At 40.9% G+C, this 21,323-nt stretch overlaps 1 protein-coding gene across 7 annotated transcripts in view; it reads left to right on the plus strand.

The window, feature by feature from the left end:
* Positions 1 to 2,213: 2,213 nt before the first annotated feature.
* The window catches only part of LOC117249068 (ninjurin-2-like), a 46,316-nt gene continuing 27,206 nt past the window's right edge, over positions 2,214 to 21,323 (plus strand). For all 7 annotated transcript variants that reach the window (XM_033614439.2, XM_078165046.1, XM_033614441.2 and 4 more), the window contains exon 1: positions 2,214 to 2,468. In XM_033614439.2, coding sequence (XP_033470330.1) covers positions 2,373 to 2,468 — 96 coding nt within the window. In that variant the 5' untranslated portion in view covers positions 2,214 to 2,372. The remainder of the gene's footprint in view (positions 2,469 to 21,323) is intronic.

The raw sequence follows: 21,323 nt of genomic DNA on the forward strand, positions 1-21,323 counted from the left end.
AAAGCCATTCACCCTTCATTTTTTTCTGAAAACATCTCATATTTTCACTCTGCAGGCTATTCTGTCCTGCTTTTTTACATTAAAGCAAGACTGTAACTTTCTGAAGAAGAGATAACGCATTCCTCTTCTGGGAAATAAAAAAGTTCAGCTCATAAGGAATTTAAACGCAGCCTTACTCAATTCAGTACACCTCAGGTTTTGCTGATTCAGCCTTCAGCTTTGTTTATATGCTTGCGCAAGACACCATGGCATGGGCCTCCGTAGATGGTGCATGAGCTACAGTCATGCACAGAGACATTTTTGCTTATTGCATTGTTTGTTGCAATGTACTTCGAAACGCCAGGCACCATACAAACAAAATATATAGTGGATAAGCAAGATGTCATCGAGTGTTACTGAAAGAATGTTAAACCAGAAGAGTAGGTTGTTTGGCAGCAGTTGTATCACCAATGTAGTGCCAAACATTGTATTTGTGTGCTTTAATTATAAAGGCGGATTTGTAGCCTATGCACATGGCCTACGCCGTTGTGAGCATTTATACTTTTGCAACTGTGTGTCTGTGTTCCTCTGCAGTTACACCTCCAAACACTAGTCGGCAGTGGAGGTTTCTGTGAAGTGCTGTAAAGTTTAGTTGATTCAAAACTCACCCAAAACACACATTAAACACACATTAAACATGGCTTAATAGAGACAATTTCAAACACAAGTAGGCTACACAAATCAGCTTCACTATAACTCACAGCATTCACAGACAAAGCACTTGATTTGATTTGACAAATACAACATGCTAACGTTATTAGCACAAGCCTATGGCATTTTTCATTGTATAAATTAGCTTAGAGGCTAGCAGACTCATATGAAGCCAGGGACAACAGCAGCATTTATCAAAGGTAATGTTACAAAATTTGGCTCCATTACAACTCACAAGGTTCAACGACAAAACAACTGTCTTATACTAAACACGTTTTCCAAACAAAGACAACATGCTAACGTTATTAGCACAAGCCCATGGCATTTTACATTATATAAATTAGCCTAGCGAATAGCAGAGATTCTTCTGCTCATATGAAGCCAGGATAAATCACACACAGGATTTAAAATGTTATTTTTGTGGAGGCTTTATTGTCTTCACAATTTATTGTTTCTTATCTGTGAAATTAAAGCTTCGTTTCCACTGAGGGAAATGGTTTCAGCTTACAAGAATAGACAGGAGGTCTGCGTCAGCGCAACTTGCATGTCAGGCTACAGCGTAGGTTGCGGCGTAGGCTCTGCGTCAACTTAATTAGCAGATGCAGAAGTATAAATCCTGCTTAACTTTTGCTTACCCCCAAGTCGAAATTATCTGCTTTATTTGCTCCGTGTCACCACTTTTTCCATGAGACCGTTTATTGGCTTTCACAGCAATCGCTCATGTTCTTCCACAATCAGCAGCAAAAAGCCTCATCTTTCCCCAAGTGTGGCAGGCCATTTCTGTCCAGTAATTTAAGGCCATTAGACTGTCCCTGTGGTCTCCCACTGAGGAGTTGAAGAGATGTCTGTACAGGCGAATCAGCTCAGCCAGTCTTTCCTGCTGAACCGAAAAGTGCAGTGCAGTGGGCACCTAGTTACAAAAATTCACAAGTGCTACAACAACTTTCAGAGTCTTTGAGCTTGACGCAAAAGGAGTGGTTACGTCATTTTCAAGTACACAAAAAATGTGTTGGGGACACCTCAGCGAGCATAAACCATGCACATTTTACTTGATCTGGTACGACCATTTGCTTACGGTGCACTGTATCATTGGGTCCCTGTTAGAGCCTTGGGGTCCCCAGGTTTAGAGAGCTGTAAACTCCTAACAGTGGAGCCTCAGTACTTTAACGAGAAGACGTCTGACCTCAGTTAACTTAACAGAAATACAGCAGAATGTTTTTGTTGAGCAAACAAGCACAAATAGACCCAACTTGGTGTGCACTGGTTTGGTCGTTCAAACAGAGTCATATACAGGGACATGAGTGACTTTAAATATGGTGACAGTCTAACACTGTGACAATATTTGTCTCTGGTTTTCAATTTGATGGTTCATTTGGTATTCCAGCATTTTAACAACCTGGATTTGGTACAGGGTGAGAATAGAGGGAGACAGAGACAGGCTGAAAGAGTGGAAAGTGAGAGAGAGAGAGAGAGAGAGAGAGACGGGGGTGAATAAGCCGTTTGTTTGTCCCTCGGCTGTCCTCCCTGGCCTTGCCTGGTGCTTGGTGCCTGGCGTCCAGGGTCATTTCCTTTCATAACGACCACTGCCATCCTTGCATTAGCATTTTCACTGCTGTGGGGGCAACACTCGAGTGCGCGAGTGTGTGTGTGTGCTTGGTCGCTTGTTCGCTTCGGGCCTTATTATGCAGGGACTTGGGAAGACAGAGAGAGGGGAGCAGGGCCGAGACATCGACCTGACGTCGCTGAGATCCACCATGCCAGCCAGCGGCCCTCTGCAGGTTAGTGCACCCAAAAAATCTGAAAGAAAACTGTGTGAAGAGGAGGGAGAGACAGGTAGAGACAGACGGGGGAGACATAGAAAGTTAGACAGAAGTTGTAAAATAGACGTATCTGTGTAGCAGATACCTCCCTCTTTCGCTACCCTTCTTCCTTTCACTCTTTCACTTCCCTTCCTCTCACTCCTGGTCTATCCGCCACCCTGAATCGCTGCTCCTGTCTTAGCTTTGCCACAGAGCTGTGGTATGTCCTGCCTATGTGAGAGCTGAGGATCAGAGGGTTGCTGTGTGGCTCTCTGGGTTCGGCTGTGTGTCCGTACTCTATTCTGAGACCAAGTTACGATCGCAACATCCATCAAATATCAATTAGGGCCTGGGTGCAAAGGCTAATAAAGCCCTCTAATGCGGCGACTGGTCAACAGAGCAGGTACTCACTAATGCCAAAAATAAAAGGTCAAGGTAGGGCTGGGGACCTGAAGACGTGTCTTTCTTTTTCCTCTTTGTGCTCAATTTTAAGGCCTATTTTTGTTTAAAGAATCAAATTTTGTAGTATTTACGAGTTGAGTTTTATTTGGCATCGCTCAAAATAGCATCTTTTTTCTTCAAATAACTGTAACTCATCATTTACTACAGTTATAGGTATGCGGACAGCCTCCTTGACACACACACACACACACACACACACACACACACACGCACTTGCAATTCATCCTCTGTATCAGTGTCAGGGCCAGCAGTGTTCCTGCCCATCAACCAACAGGGCTATCAGTTACTGGTATATTTAGCTGCACAGTCTCCGGTGAACAAAGTGCTATTACTCAAGAGAAGCTGCATGTGTATGTGTGTGTGTGTATGTGTGTGTGTGTGTGTGTGTGTGTGAGTGAGACAGTGACAGATGTGGGAGAAAAGTTGTAGCGTATGTATATATGTAAGTCTCATTCTCTTCAGGGCCATCCAGAGTCAATACACTTAATCGCAGTATTTTAAAGTGTTGCAGGTGAAATGAAACCTAAACCAACAAAGCTTCTTGATGCCTTTTGGCGATTTTTGTTCATTAATATTGCTGCTGTCAGTCAAGAAGCACATGCAATTTGCAAAATTAGGTAATTCTTTTCATAACTAACGGTGGTTTTTCCTTAAATCATCTTTTATGTCTAAATTAGGAATTGTATTGTAAAACATTAATTAGAAAATCAACACAAAAAGTTCATCAGTAGCAACTTCGTAAAAATCTCATATCTGTAATTTCACTTCCTGTCATCAGGATGAATTTATGTAGCAGCAAAAATAAGGTTGCTGCCTGCTAACCCCGTCCAGATTTACCACTCATGAATGCTGGTTCTGTTCATTCATTGAACTGAACACATACACGCACACACACATTTTCAATCTGCGAATTTCCTTCTCGTGTTTTGATGAGTCACACTTGCACATCAGTGAGACCTCGAACAATATTACCATTCATTAAAATACAGTATATCTATGTTGGGGGTGATTTGTCACAGTGGTTACTGCAACCACAGGACGATGTTACAGCAGCTGGTGTTTTAGGTGGTTTTAGCAACAGTTAGCAAGAATTGAAATGACTAACATGCAATGTGAATGGTGATTAAGACCACCATGACTGTTGGCAGAGACAGAGGCCTATAGAGGGTTCCAAGAATGGGTCCTATGAGCCAGAAATAACTTAGCATTTTAGCACTCCTGGTTCCCTCGTTTCAAAGTTTTTGGTTAGATATCTGAAATAAGGTCTGTGGTTAATGCAGGCTTAAGAGACTTTCAGGTTTTGTAAATAGCCCACTCGTGATTTTTGAGGCTTTTACGTGTCTTTGAAAAGACAGTAGCGAACAAGTGGCTAAATGAGATTAAAGGACGTCATCACGCCAACCACAGCTTTACAGCCTCTTTGTGGAAGGACATTGAGTCATGAAATCATGGTGTAATTCGTTTAAAGCCTAATGTTAGCTATTTACTTGTGGCAACTGCATTAAGGCTTCAAAAAGTCTTTAATTGTGAAGATTTTTTTTTACCCGAACAAAACAATATGTAAGTATCATGAACGTTTGTTTGTCATGGATCTTATTTTCTGCATTAAACCAAAATCCAATAGAAAAATCCCATTGGCTTTTTGACGAGGCAACCACAGCAACTATCAGACACAATGGTGGACTCACAAATGCAGACTGAGATGAAATCCAAAGTTTAGGGTTTTTAATACAGTCCGAGTCAGCACAAAAAAGGCAGTCAGCACAGGCAGAGGTAACCAAATCAACAGGCAAAAACTCACTGGTGTGAATACGAAAAAAAGTCAATACACACTAGGAAGAACACTGGAAAGCTCACACCAAGGACAAGACAATCTAGCAGAGAACAAATGGAAGACAGGGACTTATATATACTCTGGCAGGGGAGATAATGAGACACAGGTGAAAGCAATCAGACAGTCAGCGCGGCAGGAAACTTGACAGGACAGGGGGAGACAAACAAGAGACTTTCAAAATAAAACAGGAAACAGAACATCACATTCAAACCCTGACAGTGAAGCTAACTTCCAGAGAAACGTCATCCCCGGAGCACTCTCTACTGCCTAATAAATCCAAAACGCATTATTGGCCGAAATGGAGTTAAGGCTACACCTAGGCTTTCTGAAAACTGTTTTACCAGCTATAAAATCATTAAAACATACAACTTACAAAAGACAACAGATCAAATCAGTGTTGCCAACTTGGCGACTGTCTTGCTAGTATTAACAACTCCCTCTTTATTTCTACGCAGTGACAAGCAACAACTCTAGCAATTTTTCAGACCATTGGGGAAAATTTGAGAAATCTCTCCCCGTCTCTCTTCTTGTGCCACACAGTAGATGTAGAACAGGGAGGAGTAGAGGAGTCACTGGTTGCCATGGGAGTTCTGTTGTAGTGAGGTTCTATTGTTATGTTGATGCTCTCACAATCTGAATTAAAAGCATGAGAACGTGGTGCACTTTAGTACAAGCACTGCAGCTCTCATGCTCTTCTGTTGTGTTGGGAAGTTTTAATGCCTCCATTAATGCACAGTGATGTCACCAATATGCAGTTGATGACATGACATCAGCTGGCAACTTTTAGCAATTTTTGGAGTTGGCTACTTTCATTGAAAAACAGATGGCAACAGATGAAAGATGCTCAGTGCGGCATGAAGCCAAAATGGAACTATATCTGCAGTATGAAATTACCCGGATGATCAGTGCTGCTTCCACATCACTGGGCCCATAGAGCAGGCACACCAGGGACTTACAACCACCGGGCATGACCAAGCACAGCCTAGCGCAGCACTCCGCTAACTTAAATGGGTATAAAATTATTCAATCTTGCAGCTCTTGTAGACTTTCCAAATGTTGTCACATCAAATGGATTAAATCTTGATAATGGAACGAGTCAGTTGTGACACTCAAAAAATGTATAGACATCACTTTCCCAATGTAAGTCTATGGGAAAAAGTCTTTTTGGGCCAAATGGCATCACATGACAGACCACAGAAATTCCAGTAATGCTGTTTGGCCATGACAAATATTGGCTCCAAAACCCAGTGTACTTCATGGGGGCCTTGGTAAAACCAAATTGACTCCACGCTAGTTAGGGCTAGCTGGTGAAAGCTTTACCTATGTTTTCCTGCATTTAAAATCAGCTTTTTCAATCTTTAAAATCTTAGCAGACGAGTGTGTTACAGCACATAATAAATAAAGGAGTAGCTAAATCTGTTAGCAGGCCTAGCTAAACACCAGCTAAGCTAGGCCTGCTAAAAGCTAACAAGCCTAGCTTAGCAGAGAAGCAACTGCTGTCTCAGCTTCTGAAAATAGAAGTATTTATATGATTTAATGTATAAAATCATAGATTAATTAATTTGACACTTTCATTAGGACAAATGGACAAGAAAACTAAAGGATGTTTGTAATTACTGCATGTCTTTTTTTTATCAATCTGTTCCTTTGCTTGACTAAGTAGCTAGTCCTCAAACTTTAGGCTATTTTTTTTTCTTCTAACTTTACTCTTGTATTCAGTTTCTGCTCTCTGCTTCTGTCAGGCAGTATAGCACCCTTCATCAAAGATAAGCACCATTTGGCCACCATCAGCCTCCAGCTATGGCAGTAATGATCATATCATGTGGCGCAGAATGTAAATATTTACATCCACAGATGCCAAGTTCTTACCACGGCTATTCATTTCAAGCCTGGTTGCTTAATGATATGTCGGCAGATGTGAAGAGAGAAATGTGTCATCCCTCCAGAAAAAAAGCGGAAATGAGTGTGTGCATGTGTGTTTAGGAAATCGCTCTCTCAGCATGATACACATCCTGTATGTCAATGCCAAATCAAGCTTGTGGTTTGCATGTGTATGATTGATGTTATCATCACTACATGACGCATATGTGTTTGCCATGTTGTTTTGACAGACAGATGGATGGCTGGTTGCCACTGCACTTAGGGTTTAAGCTGCAGCAGGTGTTGTATATGTTAGAGAGAGCAGGAGCCAGCGCTACTGTACAAGAAATATGAAATGGATATTCTCCTTTAGAATATCAGCTATATAATAAGATGTGGTTTTCCTTATAATCTGTAACCTGCCACTGGTACTGCGCAGCAATTACTGGTAATTTATAGCCACTGTTGATACATTATGGCAAGTCTTTAAGCTCATTGGTATCACATGTGGTGTTATTTCAGTTTGTAATTGGAAGAGATAACCAGGTTGGTTGAAATTAAAAAAAAAATATCACAAGGTCAACTCTGTAGCTGCTGTGGAGCTTTTGATTGTATCACATGATCATCCTCAGCAGTTAGAGTTTCTTGTCTTTTTTGTCAACTGTTGCTCCCAAGGTCATGAATCTCAAATTTTACTGTAAGCCACACAAGAATCCCTTAAGATGGAAAATCCTGTCTGCTGACAAACGCAAACACGCTACAACAGCCCAGAACTTTTCCATTAGGGGAAACGTGCGGCAGCCTCAGAAATGATGCCAAAACACGAATGAAAATCTAAAACTAATACAACAATGGGAATGTGCTGCAAATGAAAAACATACCGCGGAAAGCCAAAGAGAATACATTAACAGCAAACACTCAGCAGATACAGGAAAAATGCTAAGTCACAAACACACAAATTCCTAAAAAGAGCTGACGAAAAGGAATGTATTCTTTCTCACATTTGGCGATAGACTTTGACAGTATTATAAAAAGCAATACATTCACATGGCTCTTACTTCAGGACGGGAGAGCTTCAATTTTGTTTCGGGTTTTGTGTGTTTTTGACTTTGCATCATGTTTTGCTGTCAATGTTTTGTTTTCCTTTTGGCTTTCTGCAGCATGTTTTTCATGTATTTTTTTAATGTATTTTTGAATTAACATTATTTCTTAAGCTGCAGCACGTTTCCCTTGATGGAAATGTTTTGGGCCATTGTATGCACTTGTCGACCACCCTAACTGATATGATCAAAAGCTGCAGAACGGACTGGACCATGTGCTGTTTCCAAGGCATAGAATCAACCTCGAAACACAACCACGTTGATGTTTTTTCTTGCCCTTTGGATGAAATAATTTATCAAGATTCCTGAAGACATTTGTTATTTTGTTGTTGTTATCAAATGACAGAAAATTCAAACATTCCAGTTTTTGATTTCCGAAAGGTGTTACCAACAGCTGTTGACCAAAATGCCTCTGGACGCCATTGGATAGACCAGGGGTAGGCAGTCTGTGGCTCCAAGGCTGCATGTGGCTCTTCAGACCCTCTCCATTGTCACTGTTGTAGGCCTACAGTGATTATTGCACTCTACAGCTGTAACAATGTATAGCCTATACTTTGAATTAAAAATAGTTTTAACGTTTCATCAACTAAAATATGCGTGAAATGTCTACGACCTGGTGCTTTTCCGCTAAATTTTACAGAACTTCAACAGCGGTGGCTAGCCTGGAATCTCTCTAGCAAGGCTAGTGATGGATTCCAAGTGCAAAAAAGCATGAGTCTTGAAGGAAAGTAGAGGATTTAAGAGCTTGTGGACAGATTCATTTGCTTTTACCACCGATGCTGCAAATTTGAAGTAGTAAATAATTGTAAATAGCCAACTGCAGAGTAGCCACCTTGTCGTAAATCATATTAAAGAATGCTCATGGAGACCTATTTGTAGGCTAATTGATATAGGCTAATTTAGACTCACTGGGCTTTATACTTTATTTATTTTTTTGGCCAATGATGGCTCTTTTAAAAGTAAAGGCTGCTGACCCCTGGGATACACCGACAACCAATCGGAGCTGTGAAGGATGTGTGAGCGCTAAGGGACAGTCTGCCGCGTAAGTAAATGAGCTGATTGTGTAGCACCAATGGCTGTGAACTTGAATGACCATTTTAGCCATCAGAATTTGACAATAGTGCTTCAACAGAAACTTCCAAATAAGCTTCAGCCATCTTGGTTGTCTTCAAAAATGCCTCAGTGGTGCTCCTCTTTACGAAGCTAGGTTTATGCTTGCCGTAGTGTGAGGATACAAGAGTCAAAAAATTATGTCACCGTGTATTTTGTATTAAGTGTGAAGGCTCTGCAAACTGTCAGTCATCATATCAAACCTGCCCCATATCAGATAAATGGTTGTGATTGGCTTGAGACGCAGGTCGGCTGGAAATGTGTCTGAATGGAAGGGGAGACCAGACATATCTGCCAGAACAAATAAAACACGAGCTCGTAGATTCATCTGGTTCCCAGGCTAACTGTGCCATTGGTGTCATTCAACAGACCAATTAACACCTTGTGGTTACTTTGTGCCATGGGCCAGTAATCATAGCGCACCCTGGATACGGTGTTTTGTCTGTAAGAGATTTTAGTTACAAATTTAACTTGACCCAAACTGTGTGAATTTGCCCTTTAAGTCCAATGGGGATATGAGTTGGCTTTGTATAATCTGCTTTGACATGAAACCCCTGTATGTCAAACAGTCACAGAAGACTTTGAATACACTTTGGTGCTGCTGGATTTCCGCTTGATTTCAAATAAGTTTCTAGAGTCTCTGAGTTCATGACATCATTTTCTCAACATCCAGACATGTTGCACTCGGCATAGCTCTGAATCAAGTCCAAAGGAAAGCGTGTCATTTGCTGAAATTGGATTTATGAGGTTTTCAAGCAGGGTCTGTGTGAAGCTGCCATGATGAATCTATTTCTATGGTGTGAAGGCTTTACACCTCTAAGTCACTCTCTATGTATAGAGCACAGCAACAGGGCGTGGAGTGCTCACATAGAATTTATAGTAATCACACAGCCTCTCCAAGCATGGCAGCCATGTTTCAGAGACAGTGTGGTCACACTCTCAGAAGAAGGAGGTCCCTTATCTGTAATATTTGTCTGTGTACAACAGCTTTAATCCTTCGCATAGTCAGTTAAGTAAGAGAACAAGACATTAGGTCACCGATTAATGTGCTCCGCTTGCAACATCAAACACCTGTTAAAGTGTTACCTCACCCACACAATTAATCATGTTTGGCTGCCAACTAGTGGTGACTACGTGTTCCTTTCAGGGTCAAGGGCAGTGTCACTTAAAGGCCGGGCTTACATGTCAGACGTGCCAACAATAACAAGGTCTACATGTGTCACAACAATGGCAGCAACTGTGTGTAACTGTATTCTCAGGTGTTGTTCATCCTGTATTTTTCTCTGAACATCAACTTTAACCTGAATATTATTCTTTTATCCATCTGCTTTAATGTCTGCTGCTGTATGTCCCTCCATGACCACCGTCCCTCTCATCTCCTTCCCACTTCTCTCACCTCCCAGAATACATTGCTGCCTCTCTTTGACATTATGTGTGTGTGTGTGTGTGTGTGTGTGTGTGTAACCCCTTCTTGGCCCCTACACAGCAAATGCCACATTCTGAGTGTGGGTGTGAAGTACGAGAAGGTGTGTGTGTGTGTGTGTGTGTGTGTGTGTGTGTGTGCGTGTGTTTTCCGGGAACTTTCATCCGAGACCCAACTGGGCCTCTTCTTTAAATGACTGTTGTTGTGTAATAGGTGCGTCATGTAATATTTTCTTTGTCCAAACTATGGTATAATATCTAAAATGTATAATATATATATTACATGGTTTAGGCTGTGTGTGTCTCTCTGTCAGTCTTTGTATGTTTAGTTTAGTTAGTTTAGTTTAGTTTAGCTTAGCTTAGCTTAGTTTAGTTTAGCTCAGCTTAGTTTAGTTTAGTTTAGTTTAGTTTAGCTTAGCTTAGCATAGCTTAGTTTAGTTTAGCTTAGTTTAGTTTAATTTAGTTTAGTTTAACTTAGCTTAGCTTAGTTTAGTTTAGTTAAGTTAAGTTAAGTTAAGGTTAGCTTAGCTGAGTTTAGTTAAGTTTAGTTAAGTTAAGTTTAGCTTAGCTTAGTTAAGTTAAGTTAAGTTAAGTTAAGTTTAGCTTAGCTTAGCTTAGCTTAGTTTAGCTTAGCTGAGTTTAGTTAAGTTTAGCTTAGTTTAGTTAAGTTAAGTTTAGCTTAGCTTAGCTTAGCTTAGTTTAGTTTAGTTGAGTTAAGTTAAGTTAAGTTAAGGTTATCTTAGCTGAGTTTAGTTAAGTTAAGTTTAGCTTAGCTTAGTTTAGCTTAGCTTAGCTTAGCTTAGTTAAGTTAAGTTTAGCTTAGCTTTGCTTAGTTTAGTTTAGCTTAGCTGAGTTTAGTTAAGTTTAGCTTAGTTTAGTTAAGTTTAGCTTAGCTTAGTTTAGCTTAGCTTAGTTTAGTTTAGTTTAGCTTAGTTAACTTAAGTTAAGTTAAGTTAAGTTAAGTTAAGCTTAGCTTAGTTTAGTTAAGAGGGGATAGGGCAAAAAATGATAAATACACATGGTATAAAATTTGCCAGAATTACCCAAAAGGCTATTTTTCATCTGTAGATGTTTCGCAAGGCTACCTAAAATACACACAAAAAAAAAACACACACACCAAAAAACCCAAACAAACCAACACGTAAAAAACAAACAAACAAAAAACTTGATTTTTAGTCACAAGAATTCAGTGATTATCAAATTGGTGATTTGGTGCTAAAACTTGAGGCAAAGTTGATCCAATATAAAAGTGCATACAATTATTAAAGGCACTAGAAGTGTTAGTAGCAGCAGTAGTGACATATTTCTATACGGAACAGCATTGCAACACCAGCAAGACATATTAGCGGCAGTAGAAAAGACTTTAGTGCTTACATGTGTATGTATGAATCATCCATTGTTTTAGGTTTAGACATAACATATGCAGTGTGAGTATATTTTAGAGATTGTGCACAGTTGTGATTGACTAAAAGTTGCACTTGGCATCAGGATATGTCTCAATCTGTCTTAAGCGACTTCTTAATACATTTACTTTCACCTGTCCTTATTAGTCTGAGAAGGTCCCTCAGTTGTCATAGAGATGGATCAGTTGAGCTCGATGTCATAGCACTTCTACGATTTCTTTCCCCTGTTGACTTAAAGGTAAGCATGAAAATGTATTCATGTAGTTTGTTGAGTGTTGTTCCCAAGCTGTTAAAAGCTCAGGAAAAAACTTGTGAGTGGAACTTGAGCTGAGCATTTTTCAAGGCTGAGAAATGACCCTAACCATTTCTTTCAGATGAATGCAGGAATACTAAAACATGGTTGAAAGATCCAGTTTTCCAAAAGTGTGGCTGAAATGATAAACCAACACACCCAATAAAACACCCAATAACATATTTGGATTTCTGGACCATTCCTCATTTCACTGTTGTTACTCCTGCAGTTGTCTGATACCAGAAACAGAAACATATGTCCCTGTCAGCACCTGGACTGTGTAATCTCTTATACTGACATATTAGCTTCTTAAAGTGGAAGCAGGCAAGTTATTTGCGTTAACCTATCATCATGAAGTACATGTAGATTGCACAATGTAATGGCTTTAGATTGATCCCCTATGAGCCTCGTTTTCACTACTATGCAGTTCTGTCTGCCATGTATGATCTCTTGGCAAAACAAAGGTTCAATTTATGGCACAAAGGAAGTGCGTCAAACATTGCGCATTTCTACTACATCATTAAGCAACAAAACCTGCCCACTTATCAATACTACCCGGAGTTGTACTGTGCCTTTATCATAACACTTAAATCTGGGTTTCTAGCTCAAATTTCGATTCTTACAGTTGTTCCTTGCTTTGGACCATAGACTGCATAATTGAGATTAACGACATAACAACTCCCCAAACACAACGTCAAAACATCTCAATTGCCCCCTGGTGGCTGGCTGCAGTATAGGTTATAAACCCCACCCTCATCATGTTACGAATGAGACATGGGCCAAACTAAATATTCAAAGTACATGTCGAATGCATTTTTCCTAAAGATGTTTTTTGTCATTTTAGGTATATTTCATTACACATCATTTTTCATATAAGTTTGGTTATAATTAGTTATCTGATGCTATAAAAAGGGGATTTGATGTCATGATTGACAGCTAGATCTGCGTGCTTGCCATTTGTTGGATGGGTTGAACTTGATACCACGGAGAAAACTACTGCACAGGCTCTGGCTCCAAATTATGTCACCAGTACAAGATGGCAGCGGCTATACCTGGAATATTTTGACTTAATTTTTGTACAGTAGGAGTAAGTGGAGACATGTTGTCTGTCTTTATATACAGCCTATGCTTTGGACAATAGCGCTAGCAACATGGCTGCTGCTAACAGCCAGAAAACAAACCAGGAGCTTCAAGAAAGCGACGCTCAAAATACACAAACAACTGTCTGTGTCTGGCTGCTAGTGTTAGTTAGCATAGCTAGCATTAGTCATGCTACACTGGTAGCACTAAAGCCCCATCTCCACCAACACCAACACTTTTGGTGTGGTACCTGTGGAACAAAAGTAACCCTTCAGACATGTACTTAGACCTAGGTGCGCTTAGCATTCCCACCGCAAACAGTACCCTTAAATGTGGGCAGGGTTGTTGTCACTCACTGCTCCGTCCAGCACTCAATGTATTTCCTCCTTTATCAGTCTGCACCTCGTTTATCGTCCACAGAACGAGGCTGCATGCCGACATTTTCAGAACAAAATAAAACAGGCTGCAGTGAGAGTCTCTCTCCATGGGATATTTAAAAATAGTGGGTTTGTGCATTTAGTCCTTCTCAGGCAAGCTCAGGGGTTTAGTGTTGCTGGAGCCCACAGGAGCGATGCTCCGCGGTGCTTTTTTTTTTCTCTGAGTAGAGATTGGGATATATACAGTTCACATAATCCGATTGAAATTAATATGTATTTTTAAACGCTTGAAGATCCACTCATTACTAAAGTGTATGTGATCCAAGAGAGACAATAAAAATGAACAGAGGTGTCAAAGTTGTCACATGAAATTTAAGGTGTGTTGATGGATTCACATCTTCACCTCACACATTGAGTAACATTACAAGTTAACGTTCCACCTTAAAAGTCACCAGCAGTTGGCCCAGTGAATGAAGTTATTTTTTCTCAGACTCCAGCTGCTGTGAAAGGCAGCAAAACATCCTTTCATTTTATAGTTACAGTTTACTAATTAAACTCTCCACGGTATGAACAGTGGTTACATGAGCCTCAAAACCAGCCACAACTCAGCCCTGAGCAGAGTGACCGTCCTCTATTGACCAGTCAACAGACTGCAGTGTTAATATATTCTGGTATGATCGGAAATTGATACGCAGACAGGTGACTAAATATTTGAAGTTGCCACCAGGTAAATTAAAGGTAATCTGTAGCTGTTATGCTCTGAACAAAAGGGAAAGCCATCTGGTTGTCTTTGCATCAGCGATGCCAACAATAATACCATGTCAGGGGGGTAAAAAGCTGTCGTCTGTTTCCACTCTAACATTATTGCAAGCCAGAAGAATTCAAGCTGTCTTTCTGAGATACTGACAACCATACATCTTTGTTTTTAAAAAGCTTTCATGTCAAGTGTATCTACTTTTACTTGTAGTTTTGAAAATATATTTCTAGAGCGGTAGAAAGGAGCATAAAGATCATACTAACATGTTGTAGTGTTTCACTCAGTGTGTGTTTGTGTATTGAGATGACTATACACCTACTGTACTTAATATCCTTCTTTCTTTCTGCTTTGTTTTACATCCTTTTTCCAAGTCTGTCCCTCTTCCTTCCTCAAAGCCAGCATTTCTCATCATCATCTCCTCTCTTTTTTCTTTATTGACACATTCCTCTTACCATATCCCCCTGTCCCTCTTCCTCCTCTGTCTAAGGGGGGGGAGGGTGTGTTTTCTTTTCATTTTTAGGAGGGAAATGACAGCCCACTCGGCCGTTTGAATCTGAAACAGCTTTATGGGAACAGAGCCCAATGCACTGCCATTTGTGTGTGTGTGTGCGCAGAAACGGGAACAGATTTTTAAAAGGTTTGAAGACGGAGAGCGTGCGCAAAGAGAGTCACGACGAGCGATACCACACGAAACTTTAGATCCCACCAGATATAAACAATTAGATTATCAGACACACACACACACACATACCAGTCTCTGTGTCTCCTGCTCTCTCTCACACAACCCCACAATTACTGTGTCACAGAGTGAGACACAGCAGATATCTAGCTCAAGTATTCTTGTCATAGACCAGTCTTTGCTTCCACTTGAGCAGGATTTAAAATCTTCTCTCCAACGTCTTCTTGAATGTTTTGTGAAAGACTCTGCATGATGATATATTTCCTAAAGATGTTATTTGTCAAGCTGACTACACGATCATCCTTTAAACCCTGAGCTGATTATTACGCATGAAATAAATCACCAGCTGCAGCTTTAGGCCAAGAGTGTTGTGTCACACTTTTGTTCCTCATCCACTTGTTCCAGCCGTGTTTGCCAAGAAAGAACGGGAAACCCCCTCTCGAGTGCCGAGGCTCCCCTGCTGGGACACCATAACTCACAACACTATAACTCACACAAACACACAGATACACATAAATCAAAAATGCACACCAAACGTCTAAATCCAAGTTCACTGTAGGTCTTTTTACAGACGTACACGCCCCTCTTGTAAAAACACATGTAGCTGTTAAATGTTTTTCTTAGAATTCATAAAGATGTATTTATTTTGCGGAGAATTGTGAGTTGCCCAACAACTGCACTTGTAATACAGCTGCATTTAACTGCAGCGGTTTGAGGTGCCATACACTTCATTTAGTCTGAATCTGTAGCTCGTAGAGATCGACTGTACATGTGCTGTGCTTGGATCACAGCCAATCACATATAGAGACACACACGGGCGGTCGACCATCTGTGGAAAGGCATAACTATAAAAATAGACATAAACATGTTCAATGTCATAAACACATACAATGCTTTAGAGGCTGTGTGTGGTGGGAGTATAATGCATCGTGTGTGCAGATGCAATAAAGATATCAGTCTTCTCAATTCAGTTTTGGAAAGGAAGCGAATAAGTCAAAATGTTAAACTAATCCTTTAAAGGGTAGTTCACCCTTCAGATCATTGGTATAATAATTACTCACCCTGTGTTATGTTGAATTTGTGAAGAAAATTTTGTTTTTCCCTGGTGAGCGAAGAATCCAAAACTGAAGAAAACTCTTGACCTTTTGCTTAGCCCCGCCCCTTTGTGATGGTCCAACAAGCTGTCGGAGTTAGCATGGAGCCCACACTGTAACTAACTGCGCTCCCTGAAGAAATATGATCATATTTTTGGAAAAATGAAACAGTGATTCCAGAGAGGAAAAAGATATACGTTTCTTCCCTGTTCCAAAACCAAAATCAAACCTTGAAAAGTGTAGGGTTAGCTAGCTAGCTACTGAAGATATAGCCTACTGAAAAAAAGACCGACCCTGCTGTACAGGAACCAGTGAAGGGAAGCAGGGAAACTTTGCTGATATTCAACCAGCTCTGTGTCATCGCAGTGTGCGCAGATGAATGTTGTTTGACTTCTCCTGGAGATCCCTGCTCGTCTGGCAGCAGCACGGGGGCGAAGCCAAACACTGTTCATCTGCACACACTGCTCCTTCAAACACAGACTGTATGCAGTCTGTGTTTGAAGGATATATCCAGGATGTCAAACTGACTCAGCAGCAACAACAGGTTAAAAAGACAAAGATAGTTAGAAGCTAAAGCCGAACTATCGGCTACAGATCACAGTGTAAAAGTGAACCACCACATCACTGCTGATCGCCACACAAGACAATGAATATAAAGGGAAACTTTGCTGATATTCAGATGAACAGTGTTTGGCTTCGCCCCCGTGCTGCTGCCAGACGAGCAGGGATCTCCAGGAGAAGTCAAACAACGTTCATCTGCGCACACTGCGATGACACAGAGCTCTTTGAATATCAGCAAAGTTTCCCTGCTTCCCTTCACTGGTTCCTGTACAGCAGGGTCGGTCTTTTTTTCACTGTTATAATCATTAAAAAGCAAAAGCAGCATGTGTACACATTCAGTAGGCTATATCTTCAGTAGCTAGCTAGCTAACCCTACACTTTTCAAGGTTTGATTTTGGTTTTGGAACAGGGAAGAAACGTATATCTTTTTCCAACCTCTCCAGGTAACGAAATCCACAAAACCAGCCTGAAAATGAAGGAAATCTGAAACGACTGCATTAGAGTCAATGGAGCACAGCTGTGTCATTGTTGGACCCTGGTCTGAGCCGGCGGGACTTAGCGAAAGGTCAATTAAAGTCATAGTGATCTGCATTTGACAACAGCAAAACTATCAAACATATTTACTCTCACTCAACTTGTGTCATGTATCCCAAGTGTCTTTTATCAAGTCTAATGCTCAGTTCTTCCCAAACACCTGTATTTTTTTTTTTACTAAAACCTCAGTATTTCAAAAGTGAACTGAAGGTGAAATTAATCTTTGCTCTCTTCAAAGCCAGACTCAACTGAAAAAAAGTGAAAGCTGCTGGTGTACCACTGCCTCGGTCTGTCGTTTCGCTGTGTTATTGTGTGACTTTGGTGAATCATAACTGACCTCTTAAAACACCAAAGTCACACAATAACGCTAAGAGACTAAATGACAGAGGCAGCAGTAGACTAACAGCTCTGGTGTTCAGTGAGGTAAAATGATGGATTACATTTTACATTCTGTTCAGTTCCCCATTGGAAAGGTCATCTGTTTGGGAAGTACTGAGTATACTACTGGATAAATGACACTTGGGTTAAACTACACCAGCTGTGTGAGAGTTTATTTAACATATATTTTGATATATGTTTGCTGCAGACCCCTGCAACTTTAATTCATCAAGAATTTCCTTTGCTTTTGGTTTCTTTGTTCACCAGAGGCATGTGAGAAAAACAATGGTTGAGTAACTGATTTACAAATGGTCATTTGGGGGTGACGTATTTCTTAAGAAAGACATCAAACACAAGAGAGGAAGGGTGGAGAATTGCTAAAAGAGAGAGGGGAAGAGAGAGAGAGAGAGGTAACTTGGTATGTAGAAATCAAGAAAAAAAGTTAATTGGACTGCAAACTGAGACACACACACACACACACAGAATCTGACCTCTTGTGTTTGTTGATAAAATGTGTCGCTATGCAGCCAATTTGGAGCATGTGTATTTATGAGTGTTTATGTGAATCCAAAGGTAAATACAGAGCTCCCTGTATCTATGTTTTCTTTTCCTCCACTGCCAGTGTTAGGTCATCGAATAAGACCAAGTGTGTGTGAGAGAAAGATCTGGCACGTTTATGTTTCTGGTCAATCTCGTGGGTTTACAAGTGTGTGTAAGTCTGTCCAGCTGACATATGTACAGTATATGTCTGTGAACATATACGTATGTGGCGTGTGAGGCTGCCTGCATGTGTTAGCCTGTTGTGTTTGCAGGGGTCAAGGACAAAACAGCACCACTTTATGCTTTGTGTACAAGTATACAACCATTGTATTTGGGTTAATGCAATAGAGTGATGTAGCTGTGTGAGGTCATTTGTGATTTTAAATGTGTTACTGGGAAAAAGTGGGAGCATGGCAGGAGTGATGGAGGGAAAGAGCGAGTGTGGGAGGTGGGTGAGGTTCTGCCTTACCTCATCCAGTCTCCGTCGCTGATGTCCCCCGGTGCCTGCTGTGCTCATGGGACTATTGTTGATTTCAACACAATGAGATCACGCTAAAAGTGAAACAAAGGCTCTCTGTTATTGATTGTCCTCTGTGTGAAGCCACATTACCAAGTCTCAAGGGAATACACTTTCCATTTTCATTAGTGTTCAATTAATGTGAAAATCATTGCATATTCACAAAAAAGATGTTCTGCCAATACTTAAGTAAGTAGTAGTAAAAAATTTCCAAAATGTCATTCGTGCTTGAACTTTTAAAAGGCAGTGAGACAAGAAATAGTGCCAGCTCTTGGTTTGCATTCTTAGACGAAATGTTGGCTATAAAGCTGCTAATTAGCAGATATTAGCATCTCCATTTTATACTCAACAAAACTTTATGCTTTAACCACTTTGGCTACTGCTTTACCAAACATGTAGCCCTAATCCCACACGTTGTATTTTGAAGCTTCCGCATGACCGGACACATAAAATGTTTCACAGCAATTTTTTCTCAGTGTTCTGTCTGCATAAGCCTGCTCTGTCCAAACATATACATCATGTTTAGGAGCCTCTGGAGACCTTAATATATGCCCCGCCTGAGGCTTAGTCACCTCTACTGATCTATTGCATTTATGTTTGTGCATTAACGTGAGTGAGTGTGTGTGTGTGCAGGAATATCCATCTACCCTTTTGACCCCTTCAGGGAAAATAAACAGCAGTAACTTCTCTTTGACAAATAGTCATTCACCTCTTCTCAGACCCACATACACACAAACACACACACAGTTGTGTCTCCATCACTTCAGAGGACATTACATTGACTTATGTTCATTTCCTGGAGACTTTCTCTAACCTTTACCTTAATCTAAACCTAATCGTACCCTGACCTTAACCAAAGTCTTTGCCCCAAAATGTAATGATTGAAAGTGAGTCCCCACAGTGTGAGCATGTAAACAGATTTATGTCCTCACAACAGAGTAACCAAACTGGTCTAATTCCCAACTCATCAAACTTCGAACTCTCGCATGTTCACTGGCCCTTGGTGTCAGATTCTGACGCAGCGACTCACGCTGTAGTGGTGTGAAATGCACCATGTGTTGTTAAATACAGAGCAAGAAGGTTCATATAGAGTGGGCAGGAGGCGAGGTCCATGGGTCAAACAAACTCTAGACTCGCACCCAGGAGACCGCTGTTTGTTTCCCATGTGAAACCAAAAGTCAATGATGTTATTTCAATAACAATGTAGTTTGCTTGAATGTGTAGCATACAATGCAAGGGACGTTACATTATGTTTGTAACACATGTACTTCAGTCAAAGAAAACTTTGAGGAACTATGAGGAAAGCTTGCGGCAGAAAGAGCAAACCTCTCTGCCCTTCCATGTGACTACATGGAGAGCCTGAGGCAGAAAGAGCACACCTCTCTGCCCTTCCATGTGCCTACATGGAAAGCCTAAGGCAGAGAGAGGGGGCAAACCTTCCTGCCCTTCCATACACCTACATGGAAAGCCTAAGGCAGAGACAGCAAACCTCCCTGCCCTTCCAGTTATGACATTGATAAGTCAGACACAGCATGAAAAGGAGGAGCTGGGGTGGAAGCAGCTTGCAGAGGAAGCAGCAACAGTAGGCAGGCCAGAGCAGTTTAAATAGGGCGCCCTGAATGAGATTCACCAATTGGTTGCATAGAAAGGAATCATGTGATCTATCAGCTGACTCCCTTCCATCAGTCCACCCTGAACCAAAATGAGATGGTGTTTGTAGAAATACTGGCAGCCAACCGCTTTTGCCCAGACTGACGAAATGCCATGAAAATTTGTGCAGACATTTATGGTCCCCGGAGGAAGAATCCTACTCCTTTTGTTACCTATATGATGCTGCTTACCCTATTAACTGCCTCACAATAAAGAAACTTGACTGCAAATGGATTCAAATGAGTTTGTGTAAACCGATAGTAAGATTTGTGAAAGTACAAAAAGCAAATGTAGCATTGAATGTTGAGATGTTTTGTCTCAGTGGAAAACCATCATCATTAAACACATTAATTTCCAACAGTGGAAGCACATCACAGTCTTGTGGTTATCTGAAATTACACGAGTGGCTGTTGAAGCAGCTTTGATCAGAAAGGCCTTAGATCTATGTTGATCATTACCACATTGCCACAGCAATAATAAGTCTTGTGGTATCCAGGGACCTAGACTGTGATTTTTCCTGTTTTCCCCTGTTTCTTTGGACACGTGCTGATTAGAGTCACTGTAATGACATACAGTTATCACAGTGAAGAATATCATCATGGCTTTTATTACTACGGTAAATTAACTTACCTGTGTGTGTGTGTGTGTGTGTGTGTACATAGGCTATTGAATTGCAGTATGAAGGAGTGTTGTATTTTATGTGCATACAATGGGGCAATAGACAGATTGCTGTCATAAAGTTACAGGAACTAACACCATGTTCATGTGTGTGTGTGTACAACTCGTTCTCACTCCCAACAACAGCCAACTTTCACCCGGGAGGCTAGTGTTCGCTTCCTGTGAGATTGTAAAGCCTAACCCTGTACTTTTTTCCGAAACCCAACCATGTGTGAGTGTTGTTGAAAAAGTCAATTTGTGGCATTGTATCAATGAAGTCCGTTTATTGTGAAAGAGACTGTATGCAAACTGTACATTTCCTGTGAACACACTGGAGCCTGTCCTCGCTGACATTGGCCGAGAGGCGGGGTACACCCTGGACAGGTCATAAGACTATCACAGGGCTGACACATAGAGACAGACAAACATTCATGCCCTTGGTTTGAACCAGGAACCCTCTTGCTGTGGTAATGCTAACCATTAATGCTAAAGTTTTGAGCGTGGCATTGTGGCCATTGCCATTTTTG

The sequence above is a fragment of the Epinephelus lanceolatus genome, chromosome 23 (assembly GCF_041903045.1).
Source record: "Epinephelus lanceolatus isolate andai-2023 chromosome 23, ASM4190304v1, whole genome shotgun sequence".
NCBI lineage: Eukaryota > Metazoa > Chordata > Actinopteri > Perciformes > Serranidae > Epinephelus > Epinephelus lanceolatus.